We start from the raw sequence: 18,188 nt of genomic DNA, 5'->3' as shown, positions 1-18,188 counted from the left end.
GCTCATTTGCATATTCATAGAACCATGTATACTAAATGAGGCAAGGGTGTAGAGTTATCAAGCTAGTTTAAAGGGATAGTTCACTTTGAAATTAAATTTTGGTATGTTTTAGCTTACCTCAAGGGCATCCAAGATGTAGGTGTCTTTGTTTCTGCAGTAGTTTCAATTTGGATATTTTTAGATCAAACCGTTCTTGTCTGTCAGTCATATCATGCAGGTCTATGGTCACTGTCTCAAAGAGCATGCACAGAGAAGTCCAAATTAAACAATTCCCCATCGTAAGTACACATTGATGGCCTAAGACACGAAACGAGCGGTTTGTGTGAGAAAACGAACAGTATTTATATCGTTTTTACCTCTTGTACACAACCACATCCAAGTGATCTGAGGGCGTGCGCGCTTCTTCTTCTTCTTGTTTTTTTTTTTTTGTTTTTTTTTTACGGCGGATCGCAAACAAATATGTGCATTACTGCCACCTATCTCAGAAATGGACCATTGACACTTTCCTATACTTCGACATAAGAAGTATAAGAAAGTGTCAATGTCCATTTCTGAGATAGGTGGCGGTAATGCACATATTTGTTTGCGATCCGCTGTAAAAAAAAACAAGAAGAAGAAAGCGCCGGAAGCGCGCGCGCCCTCAGATCACTTGGATGTGGTTGTGTACAAGAGGTAAAAACGATATAAATACTGTTCGTTTTCTCACACAAACCACTCGTTTCGTGTCTTAGGCCATCAATGTGTACTTACGATGGGGAATTGTTTAATTTGGACGATGGGGAATTGTTTTAATTTGGACTTCTCTGTGCTTGCTCTTTGAGGGGGTGACCATAGACCTGCATTATACGGCTTACAGACAAGAACGGTTTGACCTAAAAATATCAAAATTGAAACTACTGCGGAAACAAAGACACCTACATCTTGGATGCCCTTGAGGTAAGCTAAAACATACCAAAATTTAATTTCAAAGTGAACTATCCCTTTAAGGCATGAAGAATTTTGTTTCAAGGAAAAAACATTTAAATATGTAATTTTGGTGATCAAAGATGAGTTTTAAGGGATAAAATAATTGACTACAAGGGAACTTTAATAATATAAATATAAAAATATAAAATCTTCCAAAGCCCTCTGTGCCACATTTCAACACTCCAAATGATTTATTTTTGTGCTGTATCCATCAGCATGATTTATATGTATGATAAAATGATGCCTGACATGCTAAACACTCACACATCCGTGATCGCGAGGCAAGCTGTTCCGACAACTGTGGCTTCTTCCCCCATTGCCAACTGCTTTACAAATGAGTAAAAAAAATAGTGCCTTCTCAGCTTCCCAAAAGCTTTCAGCTTACTCATAGGCCTCTGTGAAACTGGGTCACAAGGGGTGCATCCATATTATTCATATTCCAATATATTATTCCAATCACTTGCATCCTTAGGCTACTCTCATTCAGCATTCTGATTTAAAACAATAGCTTCCCTCCAACTTTTTAAAGTCATGCTCAAAAGTTTACATACCTTGCAGAACCTGCAAAATGTTAATTATTAAAAAAAGAGGGATCATTCAAAACGCAGGTTATTTTTGTATTTAGTAATGTCCTGAATAAGATATTTTAAATAAAATATGTTTACATATAGTAAAAAATGAATAGATGAATTTATAAAAAATAACCCTGTTCAAAAGTTTACATAGTTTTGATTCCTAATACTGTGTGTCATTACCTGGATGATTCACAACTGTTATGTTTGTTTTGTAATGGTTGTCCTTGAGTCCCTTGCTTGTCCAGAGCAGTGAGATTGCATATTTGAACCCTTTCCAGAAGTGACTGTATGATTTTGAGATCCATCTTTTCATATTAAGGATAATTAAAGGACTCAAACACAACTATATTAAAAAGGTTCAAACATTCACTGATCCTCCAGAAGGAAATATGATGCATTAAGAGCCGGGGGGTGAAAACATTTGAACAGGATGAAGGTGTCCAAATTTTTCTTATTTTGTTTAAAAATCTATTTTTTTCATTTAGTATTGCCCTTCGGAAGCAACGGGAGATACACATGTTTCCTGGAAGACAAGTTAAGTACAATTTAACTTCCAAAAGTTTTCACCCCCCAACTCTTAATGCATTCTTCCTTCTGGAGACAAAAGGCTTTTTTGTCTTGTGGACTATATGTAAACATCTTTTATGTAAAATATCTTATTCAGGACAGTACTAAATAAAAAACAATATGCATTTTGTATGATCCCTCTTTTTTTTGTTAAAATAATGAACATTTAGCAGATTCTGTAAGGTGTATGTAAACTTTTGAGCACGACTATATGTGGATGCACCAACATAATATCAAGCACTGTTGTTGGTTATGGTGTCTCTCAGGCATGTCAGATAGAGAACATCCATCATGCCGTCCACAGAGGCACAAATGGTTCTAAAAGCTGAACAATTACGAAAGCAAGAGCTTTCCTTGCTCTCTCTCTCCCTCTCAAGTCAGTACACGAGGAGAAAATGCACTTTTTTCAAGGCTCCCCCGAGAGATCACATCGGCACATCTCCAGCAGAATCTGATGAGGGCAGTCAGACTGCCACCACCGTCCAGTCTCAAACCAGAAGCAGGGACACACACTTCTGTAAAAGGACTAATCCTGCTTTTAATAAAAGCCCAAAGGACAACCAGCAGGGAGCTATACAGCAGCAACAGAGTGAAATTAGTCATGACGCTGCTTGCCAAAGTCACAATGTGAACAACTGCAACAATACATGCACCAGTAATTAGCTTACCATGTTGAGTTTTTTTTTTTTATCCTTTGAGTGAGTCATGCTGCCAAAGTTTTTTTAGACAATTATTGCAACGAATCTCAGACGCAAACACATCAGTATTTAAGTCTTAATTAGTATATGATTAGGTCTCAATGGTTACTTTTGTTTTAGATATTATCTGACACAGCTGTACCACATGTGAAATGGAGTGTATTTCAGGAAACAGCCATTTTGTAAATGCTCTCTCTGCCATTTTCTCTGCCCACCAAGATGATGCATTAAGCAGGCAAAATGAAATCAACATCCTCTTATTTTCACTACCATTATCAGAAAAAAAAAGCAATGGGATGTATATTCCCCCAAAGCAATGTGTATCTGTTAATGCATCAGACAGGATTACGATGCGGTTATATGTGGAGAGAAAAAGATTTACACAAGCATTTCTATAAGAGCTACAAAAAGTCTTTATCCACACATGAAATAAGACAAAATAAATAATGAAAATGTTTTTATACATTTAATAAATGCACAAAATTTGCTTTTGCATAGTCCTTATTTACTTTTTGTGAACAATTCACCAATGCATGTTATTGCAAAGAAGAAGAAGAAAAAACTTCCTTTTTCATCTGACATCACTCATATTTAGGCAATGTTTTAGCAAACTCACTAAAACTCACTAAAAGGTCAAGCTCCATTTCAGTATGCATTTGTACACCAGTAAAATTAATTTAAATGATTTATGTTTTAGTTGCTCTCAATACATCAATATGGTACGCTTTAGTGCCTATAAACGCAAGTAAATGTATGTGGGGTAGAACCAAACTTTATGTAAAATACGTACGAATACTCATGAGATCATCTACGTATAAACAATGAGGCTGGTTTATCAAGTAAAATTGTTTGCGAAGGACAATTCTTATTGATGAATGTACAGTATCTCACCGTTACTGTGAATCCTCGCTTGTCGCCATGTCACCATGAAGTTAAAATCAACAATTCGTTTAGTTTTATTCATGTGGCCTAATAATCTTCAATCAAAATAACCTCCCCTCCCTCTTGTAGCAACATCTCTTCTCTTCATGTTTACTGGCACAAAGGCGGGGCAACCAGTCACTCACATGAGATTGACCAATAGAAAACCACAACCATCCAATCAATTCCCCATGGACAAAATCAAGTCCCGCCCGACATTTTTTCATGTTCGAGAAGAATAGGGATAAAAAGACTATTGCAGCTTCCATTTCCTGCTGACTTTAAGATAATAGGTAGTTCACGAGAGTCAAATTCTACTTCTTGTAGAAGGGGGGACAAACAACGCCCGCACCATCCCACTAGCATTATCACATCCATCCTGTTTTTAACTTCAAGTGGTCAACTGATGTGTAATGATGAGTAACTTTCAGCTTGATCAAAGAACCCACACAGCGTAGGTGTACGACCCAGGAGATCTTTAAACCATCCTTCAGCGAATATAGTTCACATAAACATTTTAATTCTGTCATCATTTACTAACACTCATGTCATTCCAAAACCATTAAACCTTCTGTTCATCTTCGGGAACACAAATGAAGATACGTTTAATATTCCCTCAGCTAAAACTTTCACACATAAAAAGTGATCCATGTGAATCGAACAGTTGAATCCAGATCTTATCTTATAATGATTTATATGGTTGCTATTATTTATATGAACATTGATCAACACACGTAAAAGAACAGCAGATTTGATAACGGAAGCTTGGTTGGTTCTCATTCGTCAAGCAAGCTCGGTTGAAATTTCGGTCACACTTTATTTTAAGGTGTCCTTGTTACACTGTAATTGTACATTTAAGTACTGAGTAATATTAATAAACCACATGTACTTACTATGGGGTTCGGGTTAGTATTAGGGTTTGATTTAGGTTAGTTGCAATAATGTAACTATGCACAAATTACAGATATTACTATAGTACATGTAACATGTACCAAGGACATATTTAATATTTAATAATTGAGTAATAGTAATTAACTACATGTACTTACCATAGGGTTAGGGTAGGATTAGGGTTTGGTTGAGGGTAAGTTGCATGCAATTATGCATAATTTACTGTTATGGTAAGCACATGTAACATATGTAACAAGGACACTGTAAAATAAAGTGTTACCGAACAAACAAAAAATAAATAAATCAAGACTTGCATTGATTCTCTTGTCATGCATAAACACTGTTGGACATAGTTTGTAGAAAATAGTCCACAGGGCTAAACGTGGCCAAAGCTGAAGAAACACCCTCATATGTTAAGCTTTTTCATTAAGCATAATGCCTCCTCTCTTTTGTCCATTAGGGGGATATATCTGTTAATATCTCATTTGGCGTTGATCTAAGGAGAGAATCCTCCCTTTGGAACAGATCTCATTATAAATGTGTATGACTGTAATTAACCAGATCCTATAAGGCTAATTGTAGTAAACCCACAACAACTTAAGCAAATATTGATTTAGTCATTGTGAGTCCAGAACTACCATTAGATTAAACAGGGACATAATAAATGATCATGGGATACGGCTGTTTAACAGATAAACAGTGAACGCCTTTCCGGAAATAAACACACTAATGCACCGTTCAGTGAATCAGGCAGGAAAAAGGAAAGGTGAAAATTGCAACATTGCACAATTAGAGAAAATACACTAACTATATTAGCCACCCACACACAATGCTTTTATTCTCGGTTTGAATAAATAAAGACTAAATAATAAAGGGAAATTCTGTTTGGCTGATTAGTCAGTTCAGATTTCTTCCAATTGTCTCTCACACTAGGGTTCCACAAGCACAGTTGTTTAATAAGCCACAGACTGCAGACATAGGCGAGTTGCTGGCAGGATCTGTGGAGACATGGGTTATTAGGATGTAGCCCAGAGGAAGAACTCAGCCTCAGTCATTGGATTGGACAGACCCCTGATACCTTCACTGGGCATTAAGTGAACTACCAGGAACAAATTAAATAGTGACCTGAGCTAACCAACAATGCATCAAAGTCAGCAAACAGCCTCCAAACAAGCTTACTAAACCGATCCCCCTAGAATTGTTTCAAGATCTTTGTTATTTAAGCCATTTAAGTAACAAACATCCAACTGGGTTATTCATGCATTTTAAATAAAGGATACATACTATTCAGCCCAAGTGTCTACATAAAGATGGATTCACAGCCCAATTTACTTCTGTAGTGTGACCGTTTTTTTAGATAAACAGAATATTTAATGTGAAAAAGGTTGGGTGGAACTAACTCTTTTAAAAATGAGTGCAAATTACTTAAATAACAGACTTGAAAAGAATGTATTAAAGTGTGACCTGAATGTAATTTTTGTCAGAAACGTAATTACACGCTAACTGCAATTAAATGAAAATGTACTATAGTTTAAATTTATATTAAATGCAATAAACTGAGCTTGGAGTGTTTTTGACACACTTAAGTAGGACATTTGGTATATGTAATTTCATTTGTCTTTGGTCATAAATATGAATGTACTGACAAGCATTTATGGTAAACTAAAATAGACTCTAATGTAATCTCTATTCATGTAATTTTTTGTCATGCATTTAAATATATTTGTAATTACACATTTGTAAAGACAAAGTGGCAATTTAGTACATTTTAAATATACTAAACAAAAATATATGACATTGAATAACACTACAGTTCAAATTATATATGTTTTAGTATGTTAGTCAACATTAAAATAAGTGTATTTCTTAAAATTATACTGCCCTGGTTTCACAGATGAGGCTTAAGCCTGGTTTGAGCTGTTTTAATAGAAAGCAATTTGCACTGACATATCTTAAAATATGTCCATGCCATTGTTTTATCTCAAGATATCTAATGGTTTTTTTTTCTAAGGCACGTTTATAAGAGATACTGTCAGGAACTGCTCTGACAGACAGGTTGAAGATCCAAATGCAGTTTTATTGGGACTTAGGATTAAAGTGAACTTAAGTTGCCTCATTTCACTAATATTATATTATCTGCAAATACATTTTTTTGGGGGGGGGGGAAATACTTTTTTTGGAAAAGTCTTTTAATAATTGTAAGATTTGAAGTACACTACAAATGCACATTCAACACATTTCTTCAGTGCACTTCACAAGGGAAGGACGGATTGCAGTCATATGAGGCCTCATGGCACCACTCTTATCGGAAGCCCACGTTATCACAGAGAATATGAGAATAAATTCATGTGCATATTGCAAGAGACAATAACATGCGACAAGAGTATACAACATCACAGCTGCGATAAGTTGTTCAAAAGACTCTGTAAGTGCTGTCAAGGTGCCAGGAAAAAAATGTCATACCGTGCCACCAGTCAGCGGCACGCATTCAAGAATTGTTCTAGATGTTTCTATGTTAATTTTACATCTGTTGTGGCATGTTGTTGTTGTTAGGATTCAGTTTGAGGCCTCTGATAGTCAGAGACCCTGAGGCACTGGCCCCATAGGCCTGGTCCATAATCCATCCTTGGACTTGTTTTTATCTGCTGGGATCATTGGGTCATGAAAAGTGGGCATTCCAGGTCTGAATGCGAGTCGGCTGAGCAGTGCTCTCTTCCTGAAACACTGCCGGCATCCACTCTTAAAGGGGCGTTTTGAACAAAAAGAGGAGGCTGAGAAGTTCACCCTCCAGAACATCCCTGATGTGTTCAGATTGTAACACTTCATTTAGGCGTCTACTAGAATAAATCTTGGTTCATAATTCAAAAAACAAGTAAAAAAATAAAATAATTTTGTCTCATACTGTACATTCCTGCAGCACCTCTTTTCACCTTCTGCCTGAAACACTGTTTTAGTTTAGCCTGCCTTGCGAAAAGCCCAGTCTGATCTGATTGGTCAGCTGGTGCATTCTCGTTATTGTTCAACCGCTTAGAGTGTGTGTCAGAAATGTGCCATACTGGTTTCATCTCCCGAGGCTTCATGAGCAGCTGTAAACAGTATTATATCTGTGGTAACAGCATTGGAAGTCCATACAATGTTTTTTTTTTTTTTCGCGCAGCAAAAAAAAAAACAGTGTCTTCTCGCCAAATCAAAATCACTTACTGACAGTGGGCCAAAGCAACCATTAGGTGAGCATTATGTAAATGTCACGGATATAATGGCAAGACTACAAACGAGGCCTTTCAGGAAGGTGTTTTATGTAGGAGAGAGGAACTCCCTTTGGCATGGACTTTGTAACTTTGCAGATTGTTTACATGGACAAACAGCTATATTACACATCTATATGGATATTGGTTAAAATACCAATGGCCCGTTACCCAAAAAGGATAGTCAGAGGCCGAGCAAATCCTTTTGAAGAAATATTACGAAGACTCAGAAGTGACAAAGTCCAAAAAGTTGTGGACTCTACATTTGAGCTTTAGTCACTAACTTTCAGAGACATTCCGCACGCACTAAATTCCAGACATGAAAAATTGCAAACCTGCATGATAGTGTCCACCTCCATCAGCACTAACCTGTCGTAATCCTGGCAGATCTCGCCCACGGCTATCAAAGCTTTCAGATACTCGTTTGGCTGATATGGGTTGATGTAGTGCAGGGAACAGCTATTGCGAGGGTCCCCATTGGACGCCGTGAAGTCAATGGCAACCTAGAGAGATAATAGTATGACACACTCTTGATGAAACTGCGAAATGCAGGACAAAAATGCAATGGGTTACATAATCTGATCGATCGTCAAATACGTTTAATCGTTTTAGTTTTACGCCTGGAACAATAGTTGTCGCCATTGTAGAACATTGAAAGGAAACGTCTGTCTACAAAAAGTCAAGCACTCAAGAGCTGTCTTTCCTAGGAAGCAACACAAAACCTGACTAGAACAGATCTGCAATCAAATGCCCATCTGTATAAATAATTAAAGTGCTTAAAATGGACAATATATAGATTGTATTTGCTTAGAGGCATGCTGATTGTACACTCATTCATCAAGCAGATGTTATAATCCAAAATAGCACAAACGGCTACCATATGCTCTGTAATACAGAGATACAGCTCATATCCCAGTAAACACTCGATATATTATATTAAACCAGTGCACTACACTTAAATGAAGATCCTATTTGAATCCTGCTCCAAAACATTGACTGAAACCATTCACTTTGAGGCTTCACTCCTTGACATCTGGTTATCTTTCATTTTAACAGGCAACGGGAGAATTCAGATATTTAAATAATGAATATTCAATTGGATTCATTAATAATCTTGGCCCATTTTGCTGCTCTAAAAGGGAGCATGAGGTGGGGGACTAAAAACAGTTTGGATGAGGTATTAATTTGTTCTGTTGCCTCCAGCTGTGAAACAATCACATTCTTATTCAAAATAAAACTCAAGAGAGGCTGGTCAAACAAACGTGAATGGGGATTAAATAACATGTTCTGATCTGGTTTTAAGAATTATTAGCTATTTGTACTGGCAAAAATAATCAAGAACTTTACGTTTTGCAGTCTGCCTCACAACATCATGTATAAATGAGCTGCATTTGCCGCGAGGAGGCAGTTATCAGTCCAGCACGTCTGGCATCAGTGTCTTCATGCTTGGTGGAGAACTTGGGCAGTGAATCTGTGAAGGGTCTGGATCGCACCGCTGTGCTAAATGTGGAGCGCACTGCTGTTCCCACTTACTGTGAAGTGTATTTGGCAGCCTCCCATGATGTAGTCCAGGAAGGAATAGACTCTGTGAAGCTGCAAAATGAAGAATGGAGGGTGAGCAGAAACCCTGCCGCATTTATCTGCAAGACTATCGGCAAAAGTTATGATACTGACACTGATACTAACACACACATGCACTGAGCATGAGCTATGAAGCAACTCACAAAAAGAGGACAAAACATATGGTGTCCAAAAAAATGGTATCATGTTTTTGTTTGTTTTTTTACCTTGGGATTCCACGAAAATATTATACCAAATGGCATTATACCATTACTGTACCATGGTACCACCACAGACACAATAGTGTTTGAATGGTTATACACAGTGTTGGGGGTGATGCATTACAAGAAGAGAGAGTTATGTAATCAGATTACTTTTTTCAAGTAAGAAGTAAAGTAACACATTACATTTAAATCTACAACAAAATATCTGTTACTAACGCAAGTTACTTTGTTTTCTCATTACAGACTGACAGCTCTCCAGTCTCCATGTTGAGAGAAATGGGGAGAAAGGCAGAGGAGTTGTGTGCGCTGTCTAAACATGGTGGTTATTGTAGTTGTAGTTGAACTTTCTTCTTCTGTATCCTATTTTTCTGAAAAATCCACTGAAAGGCTTGTTTGAGCTGCTATACAGGCGTGAATTTGCATTTCCTTTAGCCTGAGGCTTATTCATTTCACTTTTGGTGTGAAAGGGCCTTTACAATTCCCAAAATATTACTTTTTCTGTTATAAAAAAACAAACAAGCCCAGCCCAGGTGAGAAAAAAGTAACACAAATGTAACGTAACACATAAAAAGTAACTAAGTAACACAATTAGTTACTTTTTCATGGAGTAACACGATATTGTAATGCATTGTGTTTACTTTTAAAAGTGCTGTTGTGAGGGATTCTATATTCAGGGGTTGAATAATTTTGAGACTGCAGAAGTCACTGAAAGTTGCATTTTCATTTGAATTTGGAGAAACCACTTGAAACTGAGCTATTATTTCAATTACTTTTGTTTGATTTGTTCATTGCAAACAATTTGTAAATGTTGCCAATAAACCTGATTTACAATGGGGGTTATTTATAAATATATACAGTATACACACACACACACACACACACACACACACACATACAAGCAGAGAACTGGAGCCCAGCAGCAACAACATTATGAACCTAATGTTGCATGTCTAAAGTATCTTATTACTGAATTATTTTCAAACCACCAAATTGCCAAACCTTAATAGTTTGGCCGGTTGTTTGGTTTTCCCCAAACTGAATGCAGTAGCTGTTAATGCATTGACTATAAAAACAGTTATTAGATAAATTATGAATGTATTAATAGCCCTAATAAAATAAAATAAAAACACAAAAAGAACACAATTCTCAATCTGAATTGATAAATGTGAAAAGGATTCAAAAGAAACTGACGTAAACAGCTCTATAAATAAAAATCTCCCCTATGTAAATGTGCACAAACAAGACGAACGCATTAGCCTTTTCCCACCACGCTAATGTCTTTAGGCTAAGCTTGATTGTCACACCCACCCACAACAATAATAACTATGTCTATTCATTGACAGCTTGTTGGCCAGCATTGTGCAGTACTAGCATTCCTAAAACAGGGATGGCATATCTATAAAGCTCTCTCTGCCTGCAAACAAACTGTCAGGCTCTTACCTTGAGATCACTGAGAATCACCAACCCAGAGTTCTTGTAGTTCTTCTTCTTCAGTTTGTATTTTGGATTGATGCACTCCCACGTGACCTTCAGGAACACAAGATCAAAGAGGTGAGATGAAAATTGAAGGTGGCACTGCAGCGAAGTCACTTTAACCACACATGCAGAAGGGCTGTGACATTTCTTTAATCCATTCTAGTCCTCGGGCAGAAAACAGCTATGACCAATATAAAAAACCAACGTATGGCTGAAGGTCTCACACTGACCTTGTTTCCTGAGGAAATCTTCTGCATTTCTTTGAAATTAGTGTAGAATTCACCAATGAAGTCATGCTTTCCCCTCGAGTCATAGTCCCAGACTAAGCACTGCAGTTCACAGACAATTACAACTCATTAACTCACGTGTCTCTTATGTTTCCATGTTTCATTTTGATTTTATTTTTGTCATTATTTCTCTTAAAGGAATAGTTCACTCAAAAGGTTTGATTTTGACATACCAAATCTGCACGGATTATTTAAAGGGTTAGTTCACCCAAAAATGAAAATTCTGTCAGTAATTACTCACCCTCATGTCTTTCCAAACCCGTAAGACTTTCGTTCATCTTCGGAACACAAATGAAGATCTTTTTGATGAAGTCTGAGAAAGAGTTTTACTATCTCTTTATGATCTTTTTGAAGCTTCAAAGTGGAAAGAAATCTCTTAGATTTCATCAGAAAGATCTTGATTTGTGTTCTGAAGGTGAACGAAAATCTTACGGGTTTGGAATGACATGAGGGTGAGTAACTAATGACAGAATTTTCATTTTTTTGGGTGAACTAACCAGCACCAAAATAGTTATTTAGCAGAATGTCCAAGATTCTGTCTTACAACAGATGTAGACTGGTCAATCACTGGTCAGTAATGATGAAAAAGCACTATAAATTCACCACAAAGGTAGTCCATGCATTTCCCAAGACTGTAATGAATGTAATCAACAAAGTCAACGTCCTCTGTCAAACTCCACTGACTCTTGCACTTTCAAACTTGGGAAGATTTTCAGATCTGTTCCTAAAACTGTTGTCATAATATTTGGAAATTAGTGCAGGAGTCGTAAAGGACAACTTTGATGTTGATGTGCTTTTATTTTTGTCCTTATTGGAACTTGACAGCCACTGATCACAATATGCGTTTATTGTAAAAGAGCATCTTGGACATTCTGCAAAACATCTTTTTTTGTGCTGCACAAAAGAAAGTAAGTCACAAAGGTTTGGAACCACATGGGTGATAGAATGCCCATTCTGGAGTGACCTATTCCATTAATATTCACCTTTAACTTCCTTTCGTCATCACAGCTGCACAGAGAAATGAGAGACACCTTAAAGGGTTCCCACACAGGGTTCAAGTTGTTTTTAATCACCTGCAGATAAAAAACAATATCATTGTATAAGCTAAATAGGAATATTGAACGGCAAAAGAAAGATTATTATCCCATGGGATGAAACTACTTACTTCAGTTCTGTGTACAAGCTGTTCTGTTCCATCATCATTGATCCGGTAAATCTCCAAGAATGGATCTGACTTGCTGAAGAGATCCTATACAGTCACAAGATAATTTCAGTACAGTCTACGCATTCAAAGGAGCACATCATGTAATGGACATTTTCTAAAAGCCCCCATGGATTTATGAATGCAATCTTTTCTGAATTAAGATATTTTCTGAAACAGGAAGTTGGGCGAGGACCAAAAAAAGGCTTTTGTCTTTGTAATCTAGGTTATCCTTTGTAAATAAGGTTAAAACCTTTTTAACAGGCCAATCTAGTGGTGGAAGACTGATTCGCCACTGGTTCCCTAGAGAATTTTCTATGGGGTTTTATAATGGGGGTTTATGTTATAGAACAAAAAGTCAAAATATCATTAAGCTATGTTTACCACAGGCTTTTACTCATTAATTGAAGAAAAAATCTTGAGAGAACCAGGGGCGAATTAATCTTCTGGGTTTTGACGTCATCAAAGAGATCTACAATACCTGGAAAAAGCTATCTATTAGCATTAACATTCATCTGAATGTTAGTTGTTCGGCTGACGCCGATATCACAGATGTATGCAATTTGAAAAAAGCCATAAATGTCACGTAACTGATAAATCTGGAACATGACTTCATGACAAAACTAGCTGTGATGACAAAGTCCATGTCATTCTTTTCAAAGCCCTCTAAAAACAATCACTGGCATCAAAAAAAAAAAAAAATGCTGATAATATCATGTCAATATTTTTACATTTATATTTAAACAAAAATTGTTTTCGAACGCATGACTACTTTTGATTGGCTGACAAAGGAAAAATATGCTTTTTGACCCATTGGCAGTTATGGCCATGCTAACTGTTCTAGCCAGGCTAACCAGCCAAAACTTGACACCTATGCGCGCTATTATAGGCGATGAAAGGTCCTGTGAATAAGGTTAGCTATTAGTAATTCTGGTCCTTTTCCCCTGAAGATTGTAAATTTAACTCTGAAGGTATTTTCACCTTTACCATTGTTCTGCACATTTTCTTGGGCAAAATCCAGTCATTTCAATAGAAATCCACACGATCAGGAGTTTTGTGTGAGGTTGAAATATTTCCCCAAACAGATTTCACTACAGGTTGACGTTGGTCATCCTTCAAAACTGTAAAGAGCCTATTTTTATTTGTGCACACTCACAATACAAAAACATTGTGCTTTTGTAAAATAAAGAAAATAATCAGGATGCCACTTTCTGCCATCCTGGTTTCCTTTCCATGAAGTTTTGTGGAGCGCTTTCCAAAATTGAATTGAAACTCAGCATATAGACTACTAGCAAGCTCTTGCGTGCCAAGTGAAGTGTGGATTGCCTGTGGCTGACTGTATTCATTGCCTGACTGTATGCATGCACCGAACCATGACGTCTGTACCGTGACGGTTCGGGACAAATACATGTACCATTACACCCCTATTTACGAGTGTATTTTGTTACGTTTTAGGGGTATATTTCCATATTGATATGGATAAAGGCAACAAAATAAATTCTGAGTTCACTTTAACTATAGTAAAGGGAACATACAGATGTACAATAACACTTTGGGGTGGAATAATTGGTCAGGGGAAAATGCATATTTCAATATTATTTTTCAGAGTGCATGCCCATGTGTGTTCCTGCCAATTGTGCTCATAGCTGTGGAAAATCAAATCAACAATATTGTCTGAAACAATGATTCAACATAAGGTTTCTGAATTGCGGCTCTCCGGAGAAGCCACTGAGGACTTTGTTCCTAAGTGTGTGCAGATGTGAGAGAGAGAGAACTAGGCAGAGAGAGATAAAGGAAGAGAGAGAGCGAGAAATGGGTAGAGCAAAGAACGAGCCATTTAATATCCCCATTTCTCGCTGCATTAGTGTGCGACATCTCCACAGGGACGCTGAAAGAGGAGGTGCCCCCACTATCTGGTTGTCAAGGTAACATCTTGCCAGTGGTTTGAGTGAAGACTGATTTAGACAAGTGATTTGTCTGTTGTTCGCATTCATCACATGCATCGCACCTCTGAAATATGTCATAGCGTTTGCAAAGTTCACTATGGACCGATGATGATAACCGGCTGCTCATTATTCCCAGGAGACATTTAAGGCTCCCAGACTCCAATGAGACAAGAACCTTAACGGCATTTTCCTTTAACAGATGGCTTAATGCACAGATTAAAGGTTAATCCCGTGCTTGTCTTTTATGATCCGAGGAAAAATAGAGCTATCAATGTCCCCTGAAAAAGACAAAATATGTGCTAATATCTGCAAAGAACCCGACGTGAAGGTACAGCGCCAAATTAAGCATTAAAAATCACAGAGAAATTGCCATGTGAAGAGTCTTTGATAAATGTCACATAACCCAGGGCGACTTATCGATTCAAGATGCATTAGCGACTTCTTCATAAAGAGAAATGGCATTCACATAAAGGCACAGACGTCTCTAGAATGAGTCACGTGCAGAAGCTGTCATGAAGTCCAATTTAGTTTGATTTGCCAACGTGTCCATTTTGTTTAAATCATATCAGTCTGTATTCAGAGAAAGCCAGCGTTATTTGAACAGAGAGATCCTGTCCTAAGATAGCAGCACGGCTATTATTCTGCCTAGCCGTTTATTAGACTCCAGCCATCCTCTCGCTATGATTTCCGGGCCAGGACGGAGCCAACTCTGGATTTTGAAGATGAGTGTGAAGAAGAAACGCCGATCAGCTCATGTAATACAGCTAATATTAACGCTGCAACACATTCAGAACTCCCATATTAATGATTGCAATTCCTAACAAGTACATGAAGTCCAGTGAGCAATAATTAACAGACCTGAGGGTAAAAATGTGAAAAAGCGCGCTGCAATTTAAACAGCAATTACAAGAGGGGGGACAATAAAATCCCCGTCCCTGAAAAAGAGCATTAAAATGGTAAGCTGATGAATATGTCGGGGCTGATTGCAGAGATAGCTTGAAATGAAAGTGAGAATTCAATTTTATTGCCTTATGGAATTTGCCATCATTAGCCTTTCAGAATTAGCCTAGTTAATGTTCTGTTGGGCAGGCGGACAAGTTCGTTGCTAGTACAGAAATAAATTAGTGATGTGACCATGTAGCCTCTGCTTTCATGCATATGCAATGTGCAAAGAATGTGGTTCCATATTCTAAACACGTTTTACCGCGTCAGCAAATGTATTTTACCAAGAGAAACCCTACTTTAACAAACTTGAGATGACATGCTGAATTAGTTTAAGGCATTTTTAAGTTTAAGAGATGGAGGATTATCTACAGGCATGGAATATGAGAGGGCCCCAAATGATATTATATTATGGATACATTTGTATAGAGCTGTTTTCACACTGCATAGAAGCTGTGGATATACTGTGAGTTTAACCAGAGGCACAGAGATGGCATAAATGTATTTACACAGATTGACAATTGCAGGAAACGTGCATTGATTGTTGTTTTGTGTGCATATCAAATGTTTTAGGTGCACAAATTGCCGTCACAAGTTATATTATTACAAACATACACCGCCTGGCCAAAAAAAAAGTTGCGGTTTGGATTTTAATAGGTCTATAGAGTCTATGATTGGATCATTATTCCAGTGATTATTATGTTTCTAGCATGTTATATGTTTGGCAACAGTTCTTCTAACCCTATAACTGATGGAGTGCGTAGCTTTTCATTCATTCATTCATCATGGCCATATTCCAGGATGACAATGTCAAGATTCACCCGGCTCAAACTGTGAAAGAATGGTTGTGAAGATCATGAAGAATCATTTTCACACATGAATTGGCCCCTCTGAGTCCAGACTTTAAAATTCATTGAAAGTCTTTGGGATGTGCTGGAGGAGACTTTACAGAGTGCTGGACTCTTGCACTGTCAATAGAAGATCTTGACCAAAAACTGATGCAGCTCTTGATGGAAATAACATCACAACATTTTATTTCCATCAAGAGGTGCATCATTTTTTGGAATAGTGAAAGAGGAATTGTTAGAGTTTAGGGCTTCCCATTCAGATCAACCAACCATCCATCTGATTAAAAGGGAAGAGGAATGGTGTTCCAGCACCAGGATCCAGGAACACGTCCTAGTTGGCAAAATTACAGTCAGCCAATGGTTTGCGTGGGTGCTTTGGCTTACTGTATAAGCGTCTCCAATCAGAATCACAGCCTGTGCTTTTTGTCATGAAACAGATGCCAAATAGCATTTCTGTCTCACTGTAAAAAGATGAATAGACGATATATTGATTTCACCTCCTAATGTGGGGTTGAGGGGATGTAAAGCTTGAGTGAACAAATCATAGATATTGATTTGCTTTTTCCCTTCATTACTTGAGATGTATGAATTCATGAAAGCCAGATTTAAAAAGGGTTGAGGAATGAACATAAAAAAGCTGTTTTAAAGATAACCGCTAAGCACACATGTCGCCCCAGGCTAAGAGGAAGAGAACAGCAGCATACGAAAGAAGAAGAGGGAGGGCGGGAGAAACAAGAGGAAAGAGTAGGAGAAGCAGATGAGATGAGTGCTGAGAGTAGGACGAGGGCTGCAGAGGCGTTTGTGTAAGTACAGACACCTGCAGGACTCCAGGGCACGGAGAGAGCTGCGCCGTGGGCCGAGCTGTGTGGGAGAGAGTCAGCCAGCCGCCCTACGCTCCCTCCGTTAGCCCTATTCACAGAGCTTACATTCTCATTAGGAAACCTCAACTGAATGAATAGGGTTTCAAACATTATGCCAAAGCCAAAACGAGAGAGTGGGATTTTATGTAGCCATAATAGCCCTAATGGCTCTTAACAGGGCTGAAATGGACAATCCAAAACATTAAAAGTGAGTTGAAAGGTTCTTTGGCAGCTGCGATTATTGGTTTCAAAAGGTGAAAAATCACTGCTTTACAAACCAAGAACATCATTTACTGTCACTAAGTCTACTTTAATGAATGTAAATTCTGGTGATTTGTTTATGCTTGACAACCTGATTTTTAATTATTATTTTTTTTTTTAAAGAAAAACATCCCTCCTTACCTTGTCATCTAACTTCTTGGCACAGAAGGAAAGCTCCAAGTAACCATTGTTCCCAGAAATCTCTTCTGCATGAATCTGGGGAAATAAGAAAGGGATTAGCTGAGACAGAGTCAACATACTGTTATTGTTTGTACTCTATATTTGGACACCCAGACTCCACATCCATATGTGCTTTTTAAACATTTTATTTTAGATCTATCTATCTATCTATCTATCTATCTATCTATCTATCTATCTATCTATCTATCTATCTATCTATCTATCATCCATCCATCCACCCATCCATCCATCCATCCATCCATCCATCCATCTTATCTTTGTGAGTTTTTAGATGTATAGATACCATCTATACACCCATACCATCCATCCATCCATCCATCCATCCATCCATCCATCCATCCATCCACCCATTCATCCATCCACCCACCCACCCACTCATCCATTCACCCACCCACCCACCCACCCACTCATCCATTCATCCATCCACCCACCCACTCATCCATTCATCCATCCATCCATTCATCCACCCATCCACCCATCCACCCATCTTATCTTTGTGAGTTTTTAGATGTATAGATA

General features: G+C 37.8%; 1 protein-coding gene across 1 annotated transcript in view; it reads right to left on the bottom strand.

Moving 5' to 3' along the window:
• The window catches only part of cpne7 (copine VII), a gene marked incomplete at both ends in the record, with an annotated part of 48,387 nt that overhangs the window by 16,338 nt on the left and 13,861 nt on the right, over positions 1–18,188 (bottom strand). The window contains 7 exons of the mRNA XM_081351942.1: positions 8,233–8,366; positions 9,397–9,456; positions 11,088–11,174; positions 11,354–11,452; positions 12,394–12,483; positions 12,576–12,659; positions 17,610–17,684. Coding sequence (XP_081208068.1) covers positions 8,233–8,366; positions 9,397–9,456; positions 11,088–11,174; positions 11,354–11,452; positions 12,394–12,483; positions 12,576–12,659; positions 17,610–17,684 — 629 coding nt within the window. The remainder of the gene's footprint in view (positions 1–8,232; positions 8,367–9,396; positions 9,457–11,087; positions 11,175–11,353; positions 11,453–12,393; positions 12,484–12,575; positions 12,660–17,609; positions 17,685–18,188) is intronic.

Source organism: Scardinius erythrophthalmus (genome assembly GCF_964197995.2).
Source record: "Scardinius erythrophthalmus genome assembly, chromosome: 2".
NCBI classification, from domain to species: Eukaryota; Metazoa; Chordata; class Actinopteri; order Cypriniformes; family Leuciscidae; genus Scardinius; species Scardinius erythrophthalmus.
The sequence above is the reverse complement of the archived record's forward strand: the minus strand, read 5'-3'. Positions and strand labels throughout refer to the sequence as shown.